The sequence below is a fragment of the Lactuca sativa genome, chromosome 8 (assembly GCF_002870075.4).
Source record: "Lactuca sativa cultivar Salinas chromosome 8, Lsat_Salinas_v11, whole genome shotgun sequence".
NCBI classification, from domain to species: domain Eukaryota; kingdom Viridiplantae; phylum Streptophyta; class Magnoliopsida; order Asterales; family Asteraceae; genus Lactuca; species Lactuca sativa.
In genome coordinates, this window is record NC_056630.2 from 340,736,771 (window position 1) to 340,755,362 (window position 18,592).

The 18,592-nt window shown below is 38.0% G+C and overlaps 2 protein-coding genes across 6 annotated transcripts; both read left to right on the forward strand.

The window, feature by feature from the left end:
• The first annotated feature begins 1,870 nt into the window (after positions 1-1,870).
• On the forward strand, positions 1,871-5,303 carry LOC111882767 (tRNA:m(4)X modification enzyme TRM13). 3 transcript variants are annotated; one of them, XM_023879131.3, is made up of 9 exons: positions 1,871-2,118; positions 2,188-2,253; positions 2,349-2,642; positions 3,582-3,810; positions 3,980-4,037; positions 4,415-4,501; positions 4,593-4,700; positions 4,786-4,897; positions 4,993-5,303. In XM_023879131.3, the coding sequence occupies exons 1-9, from the start codon at positions 2,045-2,047 to the stop codon at positions 5,210-5,212; spliced, it is 1,248 nt and encodes a 415-aa protein (XP_023734899.1). In that variant the 5' UTR covers positions 1,871-2,044; the 3' UTR covers positions 5,213-5,303. The 3 variants fall into 3 exon arrangements, with proteins under 3 accessions (XP_023734899.1, XP_023734898.1, XP_023734900.1); XM_023879130.3 differs by having other exon boundaries at positions 1,873-2,118; positions 4,990-5,303; XM_023879132.3 differs by having other exon boundaries at positions 1,874-2,118; positions 3,588-3,810; positions 4,990-5,303.
• Positions 5,304-6,506: 1,203 nt separating this feature from the next.
• Positions 6,507-13,895, forward strand: LOC111882766 (uncharacterized). 3 transcript variants are annotated; one of them, XM_042897523.2, is made up of 20 exons: positions 6,507-6,773; positions 6,890-7,179; positions 7,271-7,382; positions 7,500-7,582; positions 7,839-8,005; positions 8,082-8,217; positions 8,527-8,609; positions 8,774-8,980; positions 9,056-9,391; positions 9,616-9,787; positions 9,858-10,037; positions 10,135-10,332; positions 10,439-10,531; positions 10,801-11,024; positions 11,132-11,596; positions 11,686-11,766; positions 12,092-12,177; positions 12,743-13,297; positions 13,409-13,554; positions 13,637-13,895. In XM_042897523.2, the coding sequence occupies exons 1-20, from the start codon at positions 6,683-6,685 to the stop codon at positions 13,790-13,792; spliced, it is 3,861 nt and encodes a 1,286-aa protein (XP_042753457.1). In that variant the 5' UTR covers positions 6,507-6,682; the 3' UTR covers positions 13,793-13,895. The 3 variants fall into 3 exon arrangements, with proteins under 3 accessions (XP_042753457.1, XP_023734896.1, XP_042753458.1); XM_023879128.3 differs by having other exon boundaries at positions 6,509-6,773; positions 13,409-13,565; XM_042897524.2 differs by lacking the exon at positions 6,507-6,773 and having other exon boundaries at positions 7,040-7,179; positions 7,271-7,369.
• Positions 13,896-18,592: the final 4,697 nt, after the last annotated feature.

An 18,592-nucleotide genomic window follows, 5' to 3' on the forward strand; every position in this document is an offset into this window, starting at 1 on the left:
AATGGGCTCCACCCACGTCTCGGGCCCCGCCCAACATACAAACGGGACTGGCCCAACATACAAATGCAAGAGTCACAAAGACAGCTAACATCCTACAAAATATAGTGAGAAGACTCACCTATCTCACGAAATCAGATAAACCGTAGCTCAATGTCACACAACAAGTGCTACAACACACCCCACAAATCAAACAAGGTCCAACATTAGCTGACCGGTCAACAAGTCAACAATCAAGGTCAAAGCTAACGGTCATCATTACCATCAGCTGACCTCAAACTCAGCCAACTCAGTCTCGATCCAAACTATTGTCACTTCGTGATGATCAGGCCATCATATCGTGACATAATCAATCCAAAACAACCGGGAAATCCCCAATCATCATGTCATGATCACGCCGTGAAGACAAGTTTTCTCAGTTTAATGAATTCAACTCTCAATCCATTAAGCCATCCATCCACTCTTTCCAAAAGGCTTCTTAATATCCAAAACAACCTAAAGATCGATGCTTTTCAAGCCATCCATATTCAACACATCAACCCTCGAGAGAAGAAAGTCCCGACCCATCTCGTCCTTCAAACGATCGACCTTAGTTTGTTGTGCCACTAGCTTCACAGATCATGTAGGCTTAACCCATCTCTTGAGTTTATCGAGTTTATTGAGTCTGATGACGATGGTGGGGTAGGCTCCATGGAATAAAGTGATGAAAATGATTGTTGTCAGGTGATTGTCGGCTTGTGTTTGGTTGGAAATGGTAATGAAATATTAGGGTTTTGTGCACTAGATCCTCCCAGTATATACAATGGGACCACACCAACCTTTAAGGCCCAAGTAAACCAAATCGGTCATGACTCGCTGACGTGACATTCGAGTTGAGGTCGAGTTGACTCGATATCCAGTTTGGCATGACTAGGCACGAACATCGGTTAAAATAACTAAAAGTTGGTAAAATAAGAATTTGTACCCTTAGAAAGCCAAAAAAAAAATTGGTGTGAGGTGGGTTTAAATGTTGGGAAAATGACTCTTGAGGGTAATTAACTTTTGCGTTTGTACTCATTTGGTCCCTTTTTTTTTTTTTTTTTTTTTTTTTTGTATTCAATATACCATCGAACTTGTTGTTGGTGTTTACCATAGCCCTTTTGACCGGCTTTTGACCTGTGATAGCCGGTCAAAGGGTTATGATGAACACAAACAACAAGTTCGATGGTATATTGAGTACAAAAAAAGGAAAGGGACCAAATGAGAACAAACGCAACAGTTGGTTACCCTCCTGATTCATTTTTCCTTTACTCATTTACAACAAATCCCACATCATCTCCTACTGATATTAATGACTTTATGAGATTCATTCTTGCTTCTCTTCAAAACATAACCTACGAAAGGACATTATTCATACATGTACAACTGGTGTGAGGTGGGTTTAAATATTCAAGTGCATTACAAAGCTGTACATGTATGAATAATGTCATTTCGTAGGTTATGTTTTGAAGAGAAGCAATAATGAATCTCATAAAGTCATTAATATCAGTAGGAGATGATGTGAGATTTGTGGTAAATGAGTAAAGGGAAAATGAATCAGGAGGGTAACCAACTGTTGCGTTTGTTCTCATTTGGTCCCTTTCCTTTTTTTTTTTGTACTCAACATACCATCGAACTTGTTGTTTGTGTTCACCATAACCCTTTGACCGGCTATCACATGTCAAAAGCCGGTCAAAAGGACTATGGTAAACACCAACAACAAGTTCAATGATATATTGAATATAAAAAAAAAATGGACCAAATGAATACAAATACAAAAGTTAATTACCTTCGAAAATCATTTTCATGTTGCCTTCTCTCACCTATTGGCATTATTTTTTAAATCATAACAGACTAAAGCAAACACTAGGTTGGAGATGGTCTTGTGTAACAATCAACTGGAACTCCAGCCTCCAGGTCTTTTGGTTTCTGTAGTCCTGAGCGGCATATACCACCGTGGACTCTTGTGAGGAGGCGGCAACCAGCTGGGCAAAGCGGAGCCCTTTTTAGGGTTTAGGCGCCACGGAGAATGGGGGTTAGATGCAAGTTTTGGTTGCTCAAAAAGAAGAGATTTTGTGCAATTCCCCCGCTCCCTAATACCGAGTAAGCTAAGCACTAAGCATTACCCAACACGCTTCCTCAAGATTTTAACTTGGCGTATTTCCAATATAGGTTCTGCGGCAACCACTCTACAAGGTCGGATGACAGGTGGATTCAGTGCTCAATAGACCCCTCCCAGTAAGTTTTCGCTCTTCTCCACTGTCCATTATTGAATGTTCAGTTTTCCTCTTTCTATAGTTCGTAATATGATTCTATCCCATGTAATGGAACAGCTCTGTACTGGAATCCAACCTTGAGAATCACCTTAGACGGTGTCCGTTGCTCAAACATAACAACTCGCTGTCCCTCCAACCTTTCTACCAAAAGGGCATTAATGGAGGCGATGAAGAAGATGAAGACGTTTCCTCAGAGTCCAAGAGGATGGCTGTGCAATGTATCACTGTACCTGAGTTGATCAAACTAATCGAAAAAATAAAGTCTGTTCACGCTTCCATATGCAAGGACATTCAAGACTCTTACAACATCCCGGAAGTTTGCAGGAATTGGATTAACCGCGCAAATGACTGGTATGGTATGCAAACTGTAGCTTTCTAATCCAAATGCCTTTCCTTGCGTGGATTTTAGATGAAATTGTTCCTAAATAAGCGTAACTCATGAGTCATGACAATGAGCTCCAGGTTGGAAACCTCTAAAATAATAGTTGTTTCATTCCTCACTGATCTAGAGAAGACCTCTCAGATGACTACAATAATTCTATAGTCACATACACTTTTCTTAGACTAATAACATATACAACATATACATATACTGGTGCCTATAGTGCAACATCATTTAGTATTTCAGGGTATTGTGATTCATTAGTTACCCTTTCAATTGTCGAACCTATTTATGGTGCTTTGTAACTTTGATGTCATGTGAGTCCACAAAGTATGTATCAACTGGTGCCAGCTCCCATGGACAAAAGTTTTTATTGAAGGACTTTTCCCCTTCATCCTGTTTTTGTTTTTCTTTCATGTTTATGACGAAATTACCTTCCTGTCTTTAATTTAATACATAAATCTCAAGCTTGGTTATGTATGTCAAAAATTCCCAGCTTGCACCACATTAATTCATCAAAGATGATCCTTGGTAAGAATGTCGTCTGTTTGAAATCTTGATGGAGCATAAATAGTTTCAGACTTTCAGTTGTGGCATTTTCAATCTTCTCGGTGATGAAATGTCTATCTATCTCAACATGTTTTGTCTTGTCATGATGAACATGATTCTTAGGGATACTAATGGCATCTTGCTTACCACAAAGCATTTTTATAGATCCCTCTGTAAAGAGTCCTAGTTCAACCAACAGTCTTTTTAGCCAGATTCCTTCACAAATACTTAGAGCGAAAGCTCTAAATTCTGCTTCTGCTGTACTCCTAGAGCCAAAGCTCTAAGTTCTGATTCTGAGTTATCTAGTGAAATACAGAAGCACTGGTCTTTTTATTATTATTATTATTAAATGTGTCTAGTTTCAGGAAAATACCATTTCAAGAAAAGCATGTTATCCAGCAGGCGTCAATTCTTGGAAACTTGGAAAAACTGGGAGCAATCAAGTCTTGTTCTAGTGTTGGGGAACAGCTTCATTCTCCTGCGGTGGTTGAGTTTGGAGCTGGAAGGGGTTACTTGACACAAATGCTAGCAGACTGTTACGGGGTCTCAAAAGTCTTCTTGATTGAGCGCAAGTCATATAAACTTAAGGTCACTTTGTTTTGCTTTCTTTCTTATATGTTGAACTGAATTCAATTAAATGATATAATATAAATCAATCACACTGGGTAAACAAACAAACACAACCTGGCTACCATGTTATGTTCCTCAATGTGGTTTATTGCTACTTACAATTTTCAACTCTATCCCTGAGTATCAGGCAGATCGAAGCTTGCGACAAAAAGAGAGCTTGATGCTAGAGCGGTTGAGAATAGACAGTAAGGATTTGGTCAAAACTTGTATTTTTCTTATTTTATCATATAATCTTATATATGGTTCCAGTAGTAGCGCGTGCTTGATCCTTGTGTCTTTGTGATGTATTAATTCTGAAAAAGAAAAAAAACAATCTATTATACATATGGTCCTCCACGATGTGTTATATTATATTTATATATGGTGAGGTCATATTTGCATGTCAATTATAACACAACTTTTTTCTATTGAAAACTGAAACTTTCTTGAACATTTGTTGATTACCTTTCGAAAGGCACCATTAGTCAGCACAAATTCAAGATGATTATGATTTATGAAAACTAGTCTGAGGATGATGTCTATAGCAGAAGCACAAAAGATTTGATTTATATTTTTTGTGCAGTTGAGGACTTGAATCTGAATGCAATCGGGTCATTACAAGGAGTTCCTTATTTGGCAATCGGAAAACATCTGTGTGGGCCTGCAACTGGTAATGTAATGCTGGTTTTGCTTTGTTTGAGTTGTTGTTGTCCCTCGAAGAGAAGAGATAAGATAAGACATGTAATCAATTGTTTTGACAGATATGACCTTAAGATGTTGTGTTGGGGAAAATGGCAGCACATCTTACCTGAGAGGACTTTCAATTGCAACATGTTGCCACCATCTGTGTCAATGGAAGCATTATATCAGTAAGATCTGTCACCCGACTCCTTTTCAATATTTATATATTGCTTGTTGGGTTGTTGAACATATTTGCTTGTTGGGTTGTTGCAGATAAAAGTTTTTTCTTAAGTCAAGGGATGAGCAAAGACGAGTTCCATGCAGTTACATGGTTTACCAGCTGGGCTGTAGATTCAGCAGACCATGAAGAATCGGATACAAAGATGTAGTAGTGGAATAATTATCCATCAACTTTTCATGAATTGATTACCCGTGTTTTTAGTTAGTTGTACTGATGAGTGATTTTATGTTGTTTAGCAGGGAAAATGAAAAGGTTTTAGAAGGTGATGATGATGATGATGATTTGTTGAGAAATATGTGTGCAAGAGATCGGGCTGTGCTAGGGTTCATGTGCAAAGATATAATTGATGCAGGGAGGTTGATGTGGATAAGGGAACATGGACTAGAAAAATCCGAGCTTGTCAAATATGTTCCATCTAATATCTCTCCTGAAAACCGTTTGCTGATTGCAAGCTGTTGAAATTTTGTTTGTAGGAATAATTATTATTATGCTCTTTCCGATTCCAATGCTTGTTCAAGTGGTTTGTGGCTTTGTGCTACATAATTTGCTATGTGTTTGTTGGTCTTTTTTAGTGATTTTTCCATGTGTTAGGTCCCGGATGTGATTGAACCACAAGTCAAAGTTGAGGTGATGCCATTTGATTGTAAGAAGTTTAGGGTTTTTTTTTGCTTCTTATTAGAATAAAGAGCATTCTTGGTGAAAAACTCCCCAACTTTAATTTGCTCAGTCAATGTTGACAGCTATTGCCAACTTAAGTTACACAAGGTGATCTCTAGTTGCGTGTTGCAAAGTTCATATAAAATTTAGACATAATATAATTTTGTAATTTATCAAATTCATTAAAGGTACAAAGAGTAATTAAATTGTATGCATATCAAAAATGATACATTGGATGAATTAGAATCCGGGCTTGAAAAAAAAAACACTCGGACGGCTATCGTTGTTGGGTTATACATTCACAGTTACTCTCCATATCCTATGTAGAATTGCATGCTAAGATTGGCTAACCAATTTCGACCTAGGATCTAGCTAGAAACCAGTTAAAATTGAGACCTATTTTATGAGGAATGGTTTTGTCCTATTTGGCCTGGTTGGTAGTTTTTGAATGAAAATCGGTTAATAAACCGGTTCAAGGTCCAGTCTGGTTGCTAGCTGTTTTTTTTTGGCCATTTAGTGAATTTTTCAAGCCTTTTTAGTCAATTGCAATGACTATATGACTTATTGAGGTCATTTTTTTTAACATTTCCCCGACTTATGAAATGTATGAATAGGAGTGATTTGTTTTGGCTCCATAAATGTTGGTCATGATCTTGGTTTTCATAAATCATGTTCTCGGGTAGTCGGGTCTATTATTCATATTTTTCAGTCTTAGGGGGTGTTTGGCTAAAAGTCCTTTTACAAAAAGTTACAAAAAGTCAGGATTCTGTAACTTTTCCAAAAAGTTTATTTTTCCTTATATAAAAAAGTAGCTTTTACAAGATTACCAAACATCTTTTGCCTTTCTATCTTTTTCTAAAAGCTAAAAGATGTTTTAAAAGATAAAACAAACGCCCCTTTAATCGGTTTCCACATAAAGCAACCACATAAATATTCCAACCAAGATAACGTTCATAAAACCCTTTGACAGGAGTGCGATTTAACAAAAGCCGATATGCAAGAAGGATAGGGTGATGTTAACTCGTGGCGTTTGGTTCTTGCATACAATTTACCAAATTCATAACGACTTATAGTTATTGGAAATTTTTACTTAACATAATTTTTTTTTGCTATTAATGGGCCTACGCCAGCCCAGTCCAGGCCATAAGTGGTTTGTTTGACTTTGACGGTTTGACCTCCTCTTCATCCTTTCACAAAAACGCCGTCTCCCGCTGAAGAAAGAAAGAAAATTGTTTGTCATCTGTAATCTAGAGTTTCCGGTCAGTCAGAATAATGGAGAGCGGACAGTACCTCGGAGAAATCTCAGCTCTGTGTTTTCTCCACCTCCCTCCCCCGTCTCCATCTCTTCCTTATCTCCTTGCTGGTTCTCTACTTGATTTTTATTATTACTGTTATGTTCCATGCTACCCTGACTCTCTCAAGGAACTTGTTGCTTTCCATTTAATCCCTCCCTTACTTTCTTTTTATATCGTCAACCAGGAACTGGTTCGCAGCTACTTTTCTATGACCTGCATACTGGCAATATGATCGCTTCCTTTCAAGTCTTCAAGGGTGTTAGGGTGCACGGCATTTCTTGTCTTCCCCTAACAGATACAGTAACAGATACATCACTTACTTTCAGAGTCGCCGTCTTTGGAGAGCGCAGGCTCAAATTATGTCTCTTCAACATTCAGTTGCCGCATCACAACAAACAAACGATCGTCCATCTCCTCTCTTTTCAGTCCCTGCCTAATTTGGGTCACTGGGTTTTGGATGTTTGCTTCATACAGGTGGTGAAAGAATCTCTTTTAATTTCGATTGCTATATATGGATTTCTCCAATGTTCGCTCCTGTGTTCCTTACGTTCTTGCTCGGTAGTAGGAATCTGTAATTCTTCAAGGGAGTCAGTTTCTTGCCATTGGATGCACCGACAACACTCTGTATTTCTGGGACACCTTGACATCTACAATCAGCTTTCAGGTGAGCTCTCCAGGTATGTATGCTTTTTTACCTACCTACACTTGCAACACTACGTAATGCTACATACGTATTTTCAAGATATTGTTTGTTGTTTCTCTTTTTCACATTTTCCTCCTTCCTTCATTCACAGACAGATGTCTTCTGTATACGATGCGCATTTGGGGTCACAGAATTGATTCTCTCCATGTAGCATCTGGTACAATTTATAACCAGGTAACTATTTTTTATTTTTATTTTAAATACAATTAGAAAAAACAGATGCTACCAAGATGAATTGGCATTTGGGGTCACAAAATTGCTTTCTATTGAAAGTTGAAAATGATATTCAAACTAGTCAACTGCGAGCCACCCGTATTTTGGTCAAATATATTATCAGTTTGGCGGGTGGCTGTTAGATAATAGATAGTTACATTAGTAAAATTAGTTTCTAGACATGATGAGATAGTTGATTGTAAAATTGTCCTGGCAGATAATTGTGTGGAAAGTAGTAGACACTCTTCCTATGGGATCAAAATCAAAGACGGGTGAGTACAAAGCTGTCCCAGTATGTAGACTGGGGGGGCATGAAGGTTCTATATTCCGTATCACATGGTCTTTGGATGGATCAAAACTGGTGTCTGTCTCGGATGATCGCAGGTCAATTCTCATCCCAACTTTATCAGCCTTCTGACTGACTATTCATATTGATTCCTTTGATATCTTATTAGTGCAGTGCCCGTATCTGGGAAGTTCATACTGGAAAAAGAGACTCTGATGATGATACAACAGAGGTGACTGTTTCTCCTTCCACTGGGCCTGTGCTATTTGGCCACACTGCCAGGGTTTGGGATTGCTGTATGTCCGACTCTGTAAGCCCACCTCTCACTTCACTTTATTTTTATTCTCTTTAGTGAAAACAATTTGAATGGGATATTGCCTAATATGTGTTTAACTTGGATGTTTCCTTGTTAATAGTCTCTCTTTCCCTGTCAAATCAATAAATAAGTTCAAAATCAGTGCATCGTTGTTTCATTTGCTATAGACAAGGAAAACAAGTCTGGATCACATTACCTCTTTTCTGGTTCATTGGATGTGCCATTTCAGTTACATTTGTTATGTGTGTGGTGTGGCCAACAAATATCTGTTTTCATTACTTTTTTTTTTTTTTTTGGTATCAGTTAATCATCACCGTCGGCGAGGATTGTACATGTCGTGTATGGGGACTGGATGGAACACAACTTAGAATAATCAAGGAGCATATGTAAGTTGCAGACAATCTTTATTTTGATTTTTCAGTATCATGTTAACAAGTATTGTAAAAGCGCTCAACTCATATGTTCAGTAAGAATGTTGATGTAAGTTGTCCTATAGTTCTTAGGATGCAACAAACTATAGCTAAAAAAATTGTGCTACTTTATCGTACAGAGGGAGGGGAGTATGGCGATGCTTGTATGATCCAAGCTCTTCTCTTCTTGTTACAGCTGGATTTGATTCTGCCATAAAAGTGCATTCTTGTTTGCCCATGGGATCGGAATTGGAATCAGAGAGATGCAATGGTCTGGAAGAGTATGAAAGAAAACAGATCTTTACCATCCAAATTCCAAATTCAAAGCGTACTGCACTAATGGACAGGTATATTGTAATGATATTATTATTCTTTTGAGTAGACCTACCTTTTAGTTACCTTCACATGTGTTGCACTTGCAGTAAAAGCGAATATGTACGTTGTATGCATCTTGCGAGTGAATGTGAGCTTTATGTAGCCACAAACAATGGCTTCCTGTACCTTGCTAAAATATCTGATACCGGTGATGTAGCATGGACTCAGCTTTTCTGTAGCCAAGAGGAGATTCCAATAGTTTGTATGAGCGTATTCCCGGGTTGTGTGGAGAACTGGATTGCTTTGGGAGATGGAAAGGGAAGATTAACTGTCGTGAGAATTGCTGATATTCAGACACCTGAGCTCAATCTATCATTTACTTGGCCTGCTGAAGCTGAGAGGCAGCTTTTAGGAACATATTGGTGCAAGTCTTTGGGCCACAGGTACCCTTCAACTTATACTTGTCTATGACTTGTTTCAATAAATGCACATACTATTATTGTTCACCTGAATCATTACTCTTATGTGCGCATATAAATAAATATAATCAATCATCTTGTTTATAGTATATAGGAAGTGAAAAGTATTTTTGGAGTCCTAGCCCCTAGGACATAGTCAAATTAACAATGCTGACCTAACATTTGATTGCAAATTTTCAACTGTATAGGTATATATTTACAGCTGATCCTAGAGGAAGATTGAAGCTTTGGAAGATATGCAAAACTTTTCAGTCCAGTTCTGAAAAAGGAACAGGGCATGCCAATGCATCTTTAGTAGCAGAATTCACCTCATGCTTTCCTACAAGAATACTATGCTTGGATGCATCATTTCACGAACAGGTATATCTTTGCCATCATATATACATATGTGTGTGTGTGTGTGTGGTTGACGTCATGATTTTCCTATCAGGTGTTGGTGTGTGGGGATCTTCGTGGTAATCTAGTTTTATTTCCCTTGTTGCTTGATGCACCTGATGCTTCTGTGGCACACATTGCCCCTTTAAATTACTTCAAAGGAGCACATGGCATATCAAGTGTGAGCAGTGTTTCCATCCATGGATTGAATCCAAGTACCTTTGAAATACACTCGGTATGTTATGTTCTGCCATATGTAGTAGTTCTATATTAAGCTTAAAATGTTTTTCTATTTTTTATATATATATTTAACCGACTGGCCATTGCTTCAGACTGGAGGAGATGGATGCATATGCTATATGGAATATGATGGATATAAACAAAAAATGGAATTTATTGGAATGAAACAAGTAAAAGAGCTGAGTTTGGTTCGATCTCTCTTCCCCAATGACAATGAGGGTCATAACAACTATGCAATAGGCTTCACATCAGCTGATTATTTAATATGGAATTTGTCAACTGAGACAAAGGTTCTCTCTTGTTTTCCTCTCCCTTTGTCTGTTGTCTATCACTCTATCTTGATCTGCTTTGTTCACTTTTTAATGCTGGTTTGGTCTTGCTTTCTTGTTGCAACAGGTAGCTGAAATTCCATGCGGTGGATGGCGGCGTCCTCATACTTATTTTCTTGGTGATGTACCAGAGATGAAGAATTGCTTTGCGTTTGTCAAGGTTTGTGGTTGAAGAAAGTACAATCTGCTCTTTTTTTTCCCTTACTAAAGAGGAGTATATTTATTTCATCAAATATATTGTGCCATAAACACTAACCATCTGTTAGAAAGAATCACCTCCATTTTCAATGTGTTTATGTGAATGCTAGATTATTAGGGAGTAACTATATATCTAAAAGGTTGTCCCTCTAGTATTATTGTCTTATGATTGGATTGCTTTTCTCATGCGAGATGTTGGCTAACTATTGAATTCTCCCATTTGGGTCACAGGATGAAGTCATTTATATGCACAAGCAGTGGGTAGCAAGCAGTGATAGTAGGATATACCCTCAGAATCTCCATCTGCAATTCCATGGCAGAGAGATTCACTCACTATGTTTCATTGTCGATGATGCTACACAGTTGAGTAAAAGTTCAGATGAAAAGCAGGCTCAGCCTTTTCAATCAGCTTTTGTAGCAACGGGTTGTGAAGATGGAACTGTGAGGTTGACAAGGTACAACTTTTAACTCATTATATTCTCGCACTGAACCCATGGCAGCTAGTATTTGAAATTATTATCTTCCTTAGCTAATGTAGTGATGTGCAAAAATGTACACTCAGTTATTCTTGGGGTATTGATAACTGGTCTGCTTCAAAATTGCTTGGAGAGCATGTTGGTGGATCGGCTGTGCGATCACTTTGCTGTGTGTTCAAGGTACATACCATTGTAGATGAAACATTGGATAGTGATCAAGGAACAGGTTTATTGGAAGATGAGTTCCTGCTGATTTCAGTAGGTGCAAAAAGGGTCCTAACTGCTTGGAAGCGTAAAGCCAGTTTCAGTTCAACTTCAAGACCTAAAACTGAAGAAGCACTTCCATCCTCATCAATCTCGTTCCAGTGGCTTTCCAGTGATTTGCCAACCAGAAACCGTGGATCAAAGAAAGAAAATCTTAACGATGTTGATACTACTCCTCCTCCAGAAAAGATCAAACCACAGACACAAGTTTGCTGCAGTGATGCTCTTGAAAATGACTGGCGCTACTTAGCTGTCACTGCTTTCCTTGTCAAGTTTTCTCGTTCAAGGTAGTGTCTGTGTCAGATTCAACAATTACTTTATTTACTTGTGCTTATCGCCCAACTCTACCAATTTTAATTTGTCTTATTGCTTGCAGGATGTCTGTGTGCTTCATTGTTGTTTCTTGCTCAGATGCCACAGTTACGTTAAGGGCTCTAGTATTACCACATCGGCTTTGGTATGCATCACATAAAATACACAAATTGCACTTGTCTTTTGATTTACACGAGTGCTGTTTTTTTTTTTGGTACCTGAGTGTTAAACTTGTGACTCTGTCCATATAGAAGATGGTGATTTTTGGATCTTCATGAGTCAAAACCTGGCAGAAAGATCTTAAATAAAACAAACCTGTATTAAATTGCATTTAGTCATCGTTTCTACTAATTTTGACTAGTTTCATTCCCCAGCTATGAGTAGATTTTTATATTGGATTGCATGAAAGAAGTTAGTTTCTCTTCAAATCCAGAGAACATCAATCTCTTCTACTGTTTTGACCATTGCAGGTTTGACATTGCGCTATTGGTTCCTTCCACATCACCAGTTCTGTCATTGGAACATGTCGTTGTTCCTGACCTTGCAACTTTTAAAGGTGACTGATGTGTAGTCTATTCAAACAGTGTGCAATTTGCTATAAATAGTTGGTCTTGGGTTTACTTTAATGTATCATTAATATGTAATCTGGATACCATGTATGTTACTGTGTGCTAATCGTTCTGCTTTTATCTCATTTCATAGTCGATCCTATGGGACATGCTGTTGATGATTTGATGAGACTCAATTAGAGCTTATCTATTTGAGTGCTAATCATGGGTATATTATATTGTTTTTCTTTATTAGAGCTTGGCTTGGAAGATTTGATCACATGACTCCTTTGGTTGCATAGAATCTGTTCCTTTAATGATAAATGCTCATGCCCATCTTTAGTCCTCACTATTTAAGCTTTCTCGAATGCGGGTGATTGACATGTGTTCAGTGTTTTCCTCTGTGGTACTGGTAATGAGGTTCAATGTTTTCTTCTAACATTAATTGGATGTAAATGACGGATGCTAATTGAAAAGAGTTGGAAGATAAAAAGATTGCTTTGTATGCATGTTTGTTGCAAGCATCAGTAGTATTGGTGTTTTTATTAACGTGAAGGGCGTTTGTTTTTTCAGATAAAAGTGAGCAGATGAGAAGTCTGTTTATGGTTATTAGTGGGTCTACAGATGGAAGTATTGGGTTTTGGGATGTGAGTGAAGCTGTTGAAGCATTCATGCGGAAAGTATCAGTCCTGCACAAGGAAGATTGCAACAACTTTCAGACAAGGCCACGCACCGGAAGAGGAAGCCAAGGTGGTCGTCAGTGGCGGACATTGGAAAAAACAAGTGATAATGATTTAGGTTGTGCTGCTTCACAAGAAAAAGAAAAAGAAAAAGAAAAAGAAAAAGAAATAGATATGATATGGCCCGTGCATGTAGTAAAAAATGCACACCAGTCGGGGGTGAATTGCCTGCATGTTTCAGATGTTAGAGGCTGTGAATCTTGCTTCTCTTGCAATGTTATAAGCGGTGGTGATGATCAAGCACTCCACTCTTTAACTTTTGATGTCATGGGTACAGACAAAAGTTGTAAGAAAGATGCATCATCATATTATTGTCTACAAAATAAGTACCAGATTGTATTTTCTCATCCTCACGAAATTGCCTCGGCTCATTGCTCTGCTGTAAAAGGTGAAACAACTTTCTCTTTCTTGCTGGAAAAGAGGATTGGTTTTTTTCTACTACTGTGACTTGGGTCTGATGAAGAAGTATGATTGATATCTGTTGTGTTGTGTTAAATAGGTGTTTGGACAGACGGGCATTGGGTTTTCTCTACTGGGCTTGATCAGCGTGTTCGTTGTTGGCGTGTGTCGTCAGTGGATGGTAAATTAAGTGAGAAGGCCCATTTGATCGTTAGCGTACCGGAACCAGAAGCATTGGATGTTAGAGTATGTGGAAGGTATATATAACAGGTGTTGCATACTCATGCTCATGCTCATGCTTATGTTGCTTCATGTTTTTGTCAAACAGGAACCGGTATCAAATTGCAGTTGCTGGACGAGGGATGCAGATGATGGAGTTTTTAGCTCCTGCAGACTCGTGATCATTTCATTGCTTCAGGGATGCAAGCCAAGTTGCTCCTCGGAGGATATAAACCTTTTTTTTTTTTTTTTTAATCACAGTTAGATCCATCACTATTCGATCAAGTTTTATTTGGAAGTGCTGTTGTTTTTGTGTTTTGAATTTAAATGAAAAAAATAAAGGCTATCTTTACCGTTAGCTATAAAAGCTATCTCTACCGTTAGCTATAAAAGCTATCTCTACCCTTAGCCATAAAGGCTATCTCAACCGTTAGCTGTAAAAACTATCTCTACCATAGCCTTAGAGGCTATCTCTACTGTCAACCATAAATGTTATCTCTACCGCATATTACCACATAATCATGCCACACACCTCTACACAACAAGTATACCAACTATCATAAAATGGGCCGGCCTTGGTGCCTTAGACCCATTGGTATGGTGAGAAGACTCACCTTTTGTCCAAAGAGTCCGAAGGCTACTCTCCTGACAGTCTGTAACCACCCGCACTCCAGAAGCTCTTCAAGGTCGACTATATGCAGATTCTTCACTCCCTCGACCTGGGCCTCTTTGATTATATCTAACAAAGGAGAAATCACCATCATCCTCATACAAATGTTCCCAATCGGGAACCCTGCCGTCTTGCGGCTCAAAGCAACGGCCACCACGTTGGCTTCCCTGGATGATATAGGATCTCACAATCATAATACTTCAGCACATCCATCAACCTCCTTTTTCGCATGTTAAGGTTCTACTGATCCATCAAATATTTCAAACTCTTATGATCGGTATAAATGGTGCACCGCACTCCATATAAATAGTGCCTCCAAATCTTGAGGGCAAACACTATTGTCCACAGCTCCAGGTCATGAGTGGGGTAATTCGCCTTATGAGGCTTTAATTGCCTCGAGGTGTAAGCTATCACGTGCCCCCTCTGCATCAGTACAACACCTAACCCTGAAATCGATGCATCACAGTACACCACCAAATCGTCTAACCCCTCGGGTAGTACTAGGATCAGAGCCTTGCATAACCTCCGTCTCAGGGTCTCAAAAGCCAACTGTCCGTTCCCCACCGAAAAGTCACATTCTTCTTGGTCAAGCGGGTCAATGGCACAACTATCTTGGAGAAATCCTGGATAAATCTCCGATAATAGCCTGCTAAACCCAAGAAGCTACGGATCTCTGATGCATTCTTCGGTACCTGCCACCGCATCACCGCCTCAACCTTCGTTGGATCGACCGAAGTACCCTCCTGATTGATGATATGCCCTAAAAATTGTACTTCTCGCAGCCAGAAATCACACTTGGAGAACTTCGCATAAAGCTTCTCTGCCCTCAGGGTCTCCAGTACCTCCCTCAAATGCTGCTCATGTTGCTCATTGGTCTTATAATAGACCAGGATATCATCAATAATGCGACAACCCGAAATTTTCCATCCAGTTCAGTCTAACACTTCATTGAAAATCAAACTCATTGTTGTTATCTTTTAGCACAATTAGGAGTTTATTTGAGCATTCTGAGCCTTGTACACTTAAGGAATAAGTGTCGGGGTTTATCGGTTGAAGTTATAGCTCAAAGAAATGACCTTAAACACCCCTGCAAGGAGTTCACGGCCAACACATGGGAGTTTACAGCCGTAAACTCCATGTGGGCCGTAAACTCTTGCTTATATGATGAAGAGGTGGTCATTTGTTCATTCTTCCTTTCCCTTTGGCCCAAATCCTCTCAACTATCATCCCGATCTTCAAATCTCGTAAGTTTATTGTCTTAACTAGTTGATATCTTGCATGAACTAGTAATCTTACATGATTTCATCCGTGAAATCATTCCATTTTGTAGATCTTCAAGTTTCACCAAGAACACACACTAGTGTTCTTAACCAAAATCAACCATTCAAGCTCCTAGATCGTAAGTACTCTTGTTCCAACTCATTGTACACTAGGGTTAACATGTTTAGAGCTTAGAAAACATAAGGAGTCACAGGATTCAAGGAGTTTACGGCCAAAACATGTTCTTGGGCCGTAAACCCCTTTTAAGGGTGCAAATGACACCCTAACCCCTTAGTGAGCCTTGGAACTTAGCATAGAACCTTATAGTATTGAACTAGGGACTTCAATACATGATTTGGTACTTCATACCATGAGTTTACGGCCGTAAACTCATGTGGAAGTGGTCCCAGGGCTGTAAACACCATGCAAGGCCATTCTTGGACCTTAAACCCACCCTACCTCTTGTTTAAGCCTTGGAACACTTAACCACTTAAGTCTTTATAGCTTTGAGCCTCATTTGGTGACTCAATTGAGAGTTTACGACCAGGAGTAAACTCCCCTGGGCCGTAAACTCCTTAAGGTATGGTCCATTGACCATAAACTCCCGTATAAGGCTTTGCACTCCTTTGTTGCAACCCGATAGACTCCTAACACTTTGACCAAAGTGTTTTCCTCACATTAGGATGTTTATACATGTTTAATTAGTGTTATAATCACTAATTATATATATGCATATGTCTTCATATGTTATTAGGATCATTGTGTGTGTCTAAGTCTTCACTTGACACCGAGCACTTGTCCGACACTTCCATCCGATCCGCTCACTGCAGGTGAGTTCATACCCCTTAATTAACCTTTTAAATGTTTATAAATGCTTTATAGGGGGGGGGGGGGGATACATGTGACAACTGCCAATTCAGGTCATTCTCGGACTCATGCATCTTTATAAAAACCATTCATGCACAACATGCCATGACCTAGTAGTATAGATTAGGTCAAAAATCTTGCATAAACTAGGATCCAACTAAGGTCTAGGACTAATATACTTGATACTTACAATTCTAGTAAGTTGCTTAGCTACAATAGGAAATGCCAATACTATAATTAGAATAAAGCTTCAAGCTTTGTTATAATTGAAATAGGGTATAAAACTCTAAAAATAAATTAAAACATTCTAATTATACTTCAACATGTTGTTGAATATCAAACAATATTCCAAAAACCCTAAAGAGCCAAAAATCCAAAGTTATAAATTATAAAGCTTAAAAACTTTATAAAATTTGGCTATAAACTTCCTAATATCAAATTGTTATTAATGAAATTAAGAATTATAGTCAATGAAATAGAAACTAAATTACCAAGTATTAATCATAATTCATTTGTTGAAAACAAGATTTTAAATAAATCCAAATTTGCTTAATAATCACTTTTATAAAAATTAGATTTTTATAAAAATTAAGGAGGGATTTTTATAAAATTTGAATTGATGAGAGAGAAGGCCCTAATCCACTCAAAAATCTGGCCATTCTCCCCTCCCCATGCTCCCTCTTCCCAAAAACTTCAATCATTAAGTCAAAACCCTCACTCCACCTCTTCTTTCTCCACTCTCTTACACTCCACTCTTCACACACTTTACTCTCTTCTTCCCTCTCTCTAAACTCACGAAAATCCTCTCATTTCTCTGCAAAATTTCGAGATTGTGAAGCCCTTGAAGTGTTCTTACTTCCCTCAAGATCATAACAAAGGTAAACAACACCATCTTCTTCCATAGTTACATGATTCTACTCCTTTTCTTTCTTAGTTCTCTCTTCTTTTCGGATTCTATGCCATTCAATGGCTAGAAATCTTTAATTTTCCCTTGTGGTTTGTAGATTCTCACCATAACACAATGCGTGTGTTAGAGATGGTGAAAATCCGGGATCAAACCCATGCAAGGAGTGGAAAAGATGCACATATGATCATGTGACATCAAAACCTAATATTTCATGTTCTTCTCCATTTCTTTTGTGTTCATGCATGAACAAAAGCATTTAAACCATTTCTAGTACATCTTGGATGCTCATTCATTCCATGCATGTGTTAGAAATCGGGCCTTACCAAAGACATGCATGATGTTCTTGTTGAAATACCCTAATAATGCACACAAGCAAACATGCAATCTGCCAGATTACTTTGTTCGACTTTGAACAGTCATAACTCAGTCATTTCTTAACCAAATCATGATATTCTTTTTGTATTGGTTAGTTCCACGAATTAACTTTCAAACCCAACTGGTCTTACTGTAAAATATTAAATATCCGATTTTTGGCAGATTTTACAAAAAGGTTGCGCATACAGCTCTTTTTCTGTGATCACTATTTTTATCTTGCTTAATCAATGGCCTTAAACCCAACCATAAATCTGAGGAAAAATACCTTAGAAACTTAACATACCTAGTGAATGATGGTTGAAATTTCGTGGCTTAAAACCTCACTGAATGGGCTACACAAATTCATGAACTTCAGCCACATCTACACTTCATGCATTATTGCATGCAACTTTTCTTAAATTGTTTGGAATCATTACCCTCATTTCTCTTCTGAATACATTTTTTTACATTTTTCCTTTTGAAAGCCCTTGCATGAATGAGATAATCTGGAAAATTTCAAGAGCTTTTGTTATTTCTTTGATTTATTAGAGTTATTGCTAAAACCAAGGGAATAAATCATATAAAATACTTCCAGAGGTTAATAAATCCTAAATAAATTCATGGATGATACTTATGGGGAATAATGACCCCTCACCAAATTTCAGAAATTTTTGTTACTGTTTAATACGATTTCTAATTTTCTTTTATTTACGACATGATAAATTACAAAACCACCTTAGAGGATATGAAAATTGTATCTAACAATTTTCGCATACCTTAACTGTTATGGGTGACTTCAGAAAATAATTTCAAGATTTTTCATCATGTCTTACTATTTTTACCAATTCTTGGTAATTATAATGGTCTAAAAATGGGAAAAATAGTTCTGATTATCCAAAATTCATGAAAATTACCAAGATATAATATTATACAGTAGGAGGTTACATAAAAATTTTGAATATTTTTCTCTTCTGTAAACTATTTTTCTCTTATTTTCTAAAGTTAAT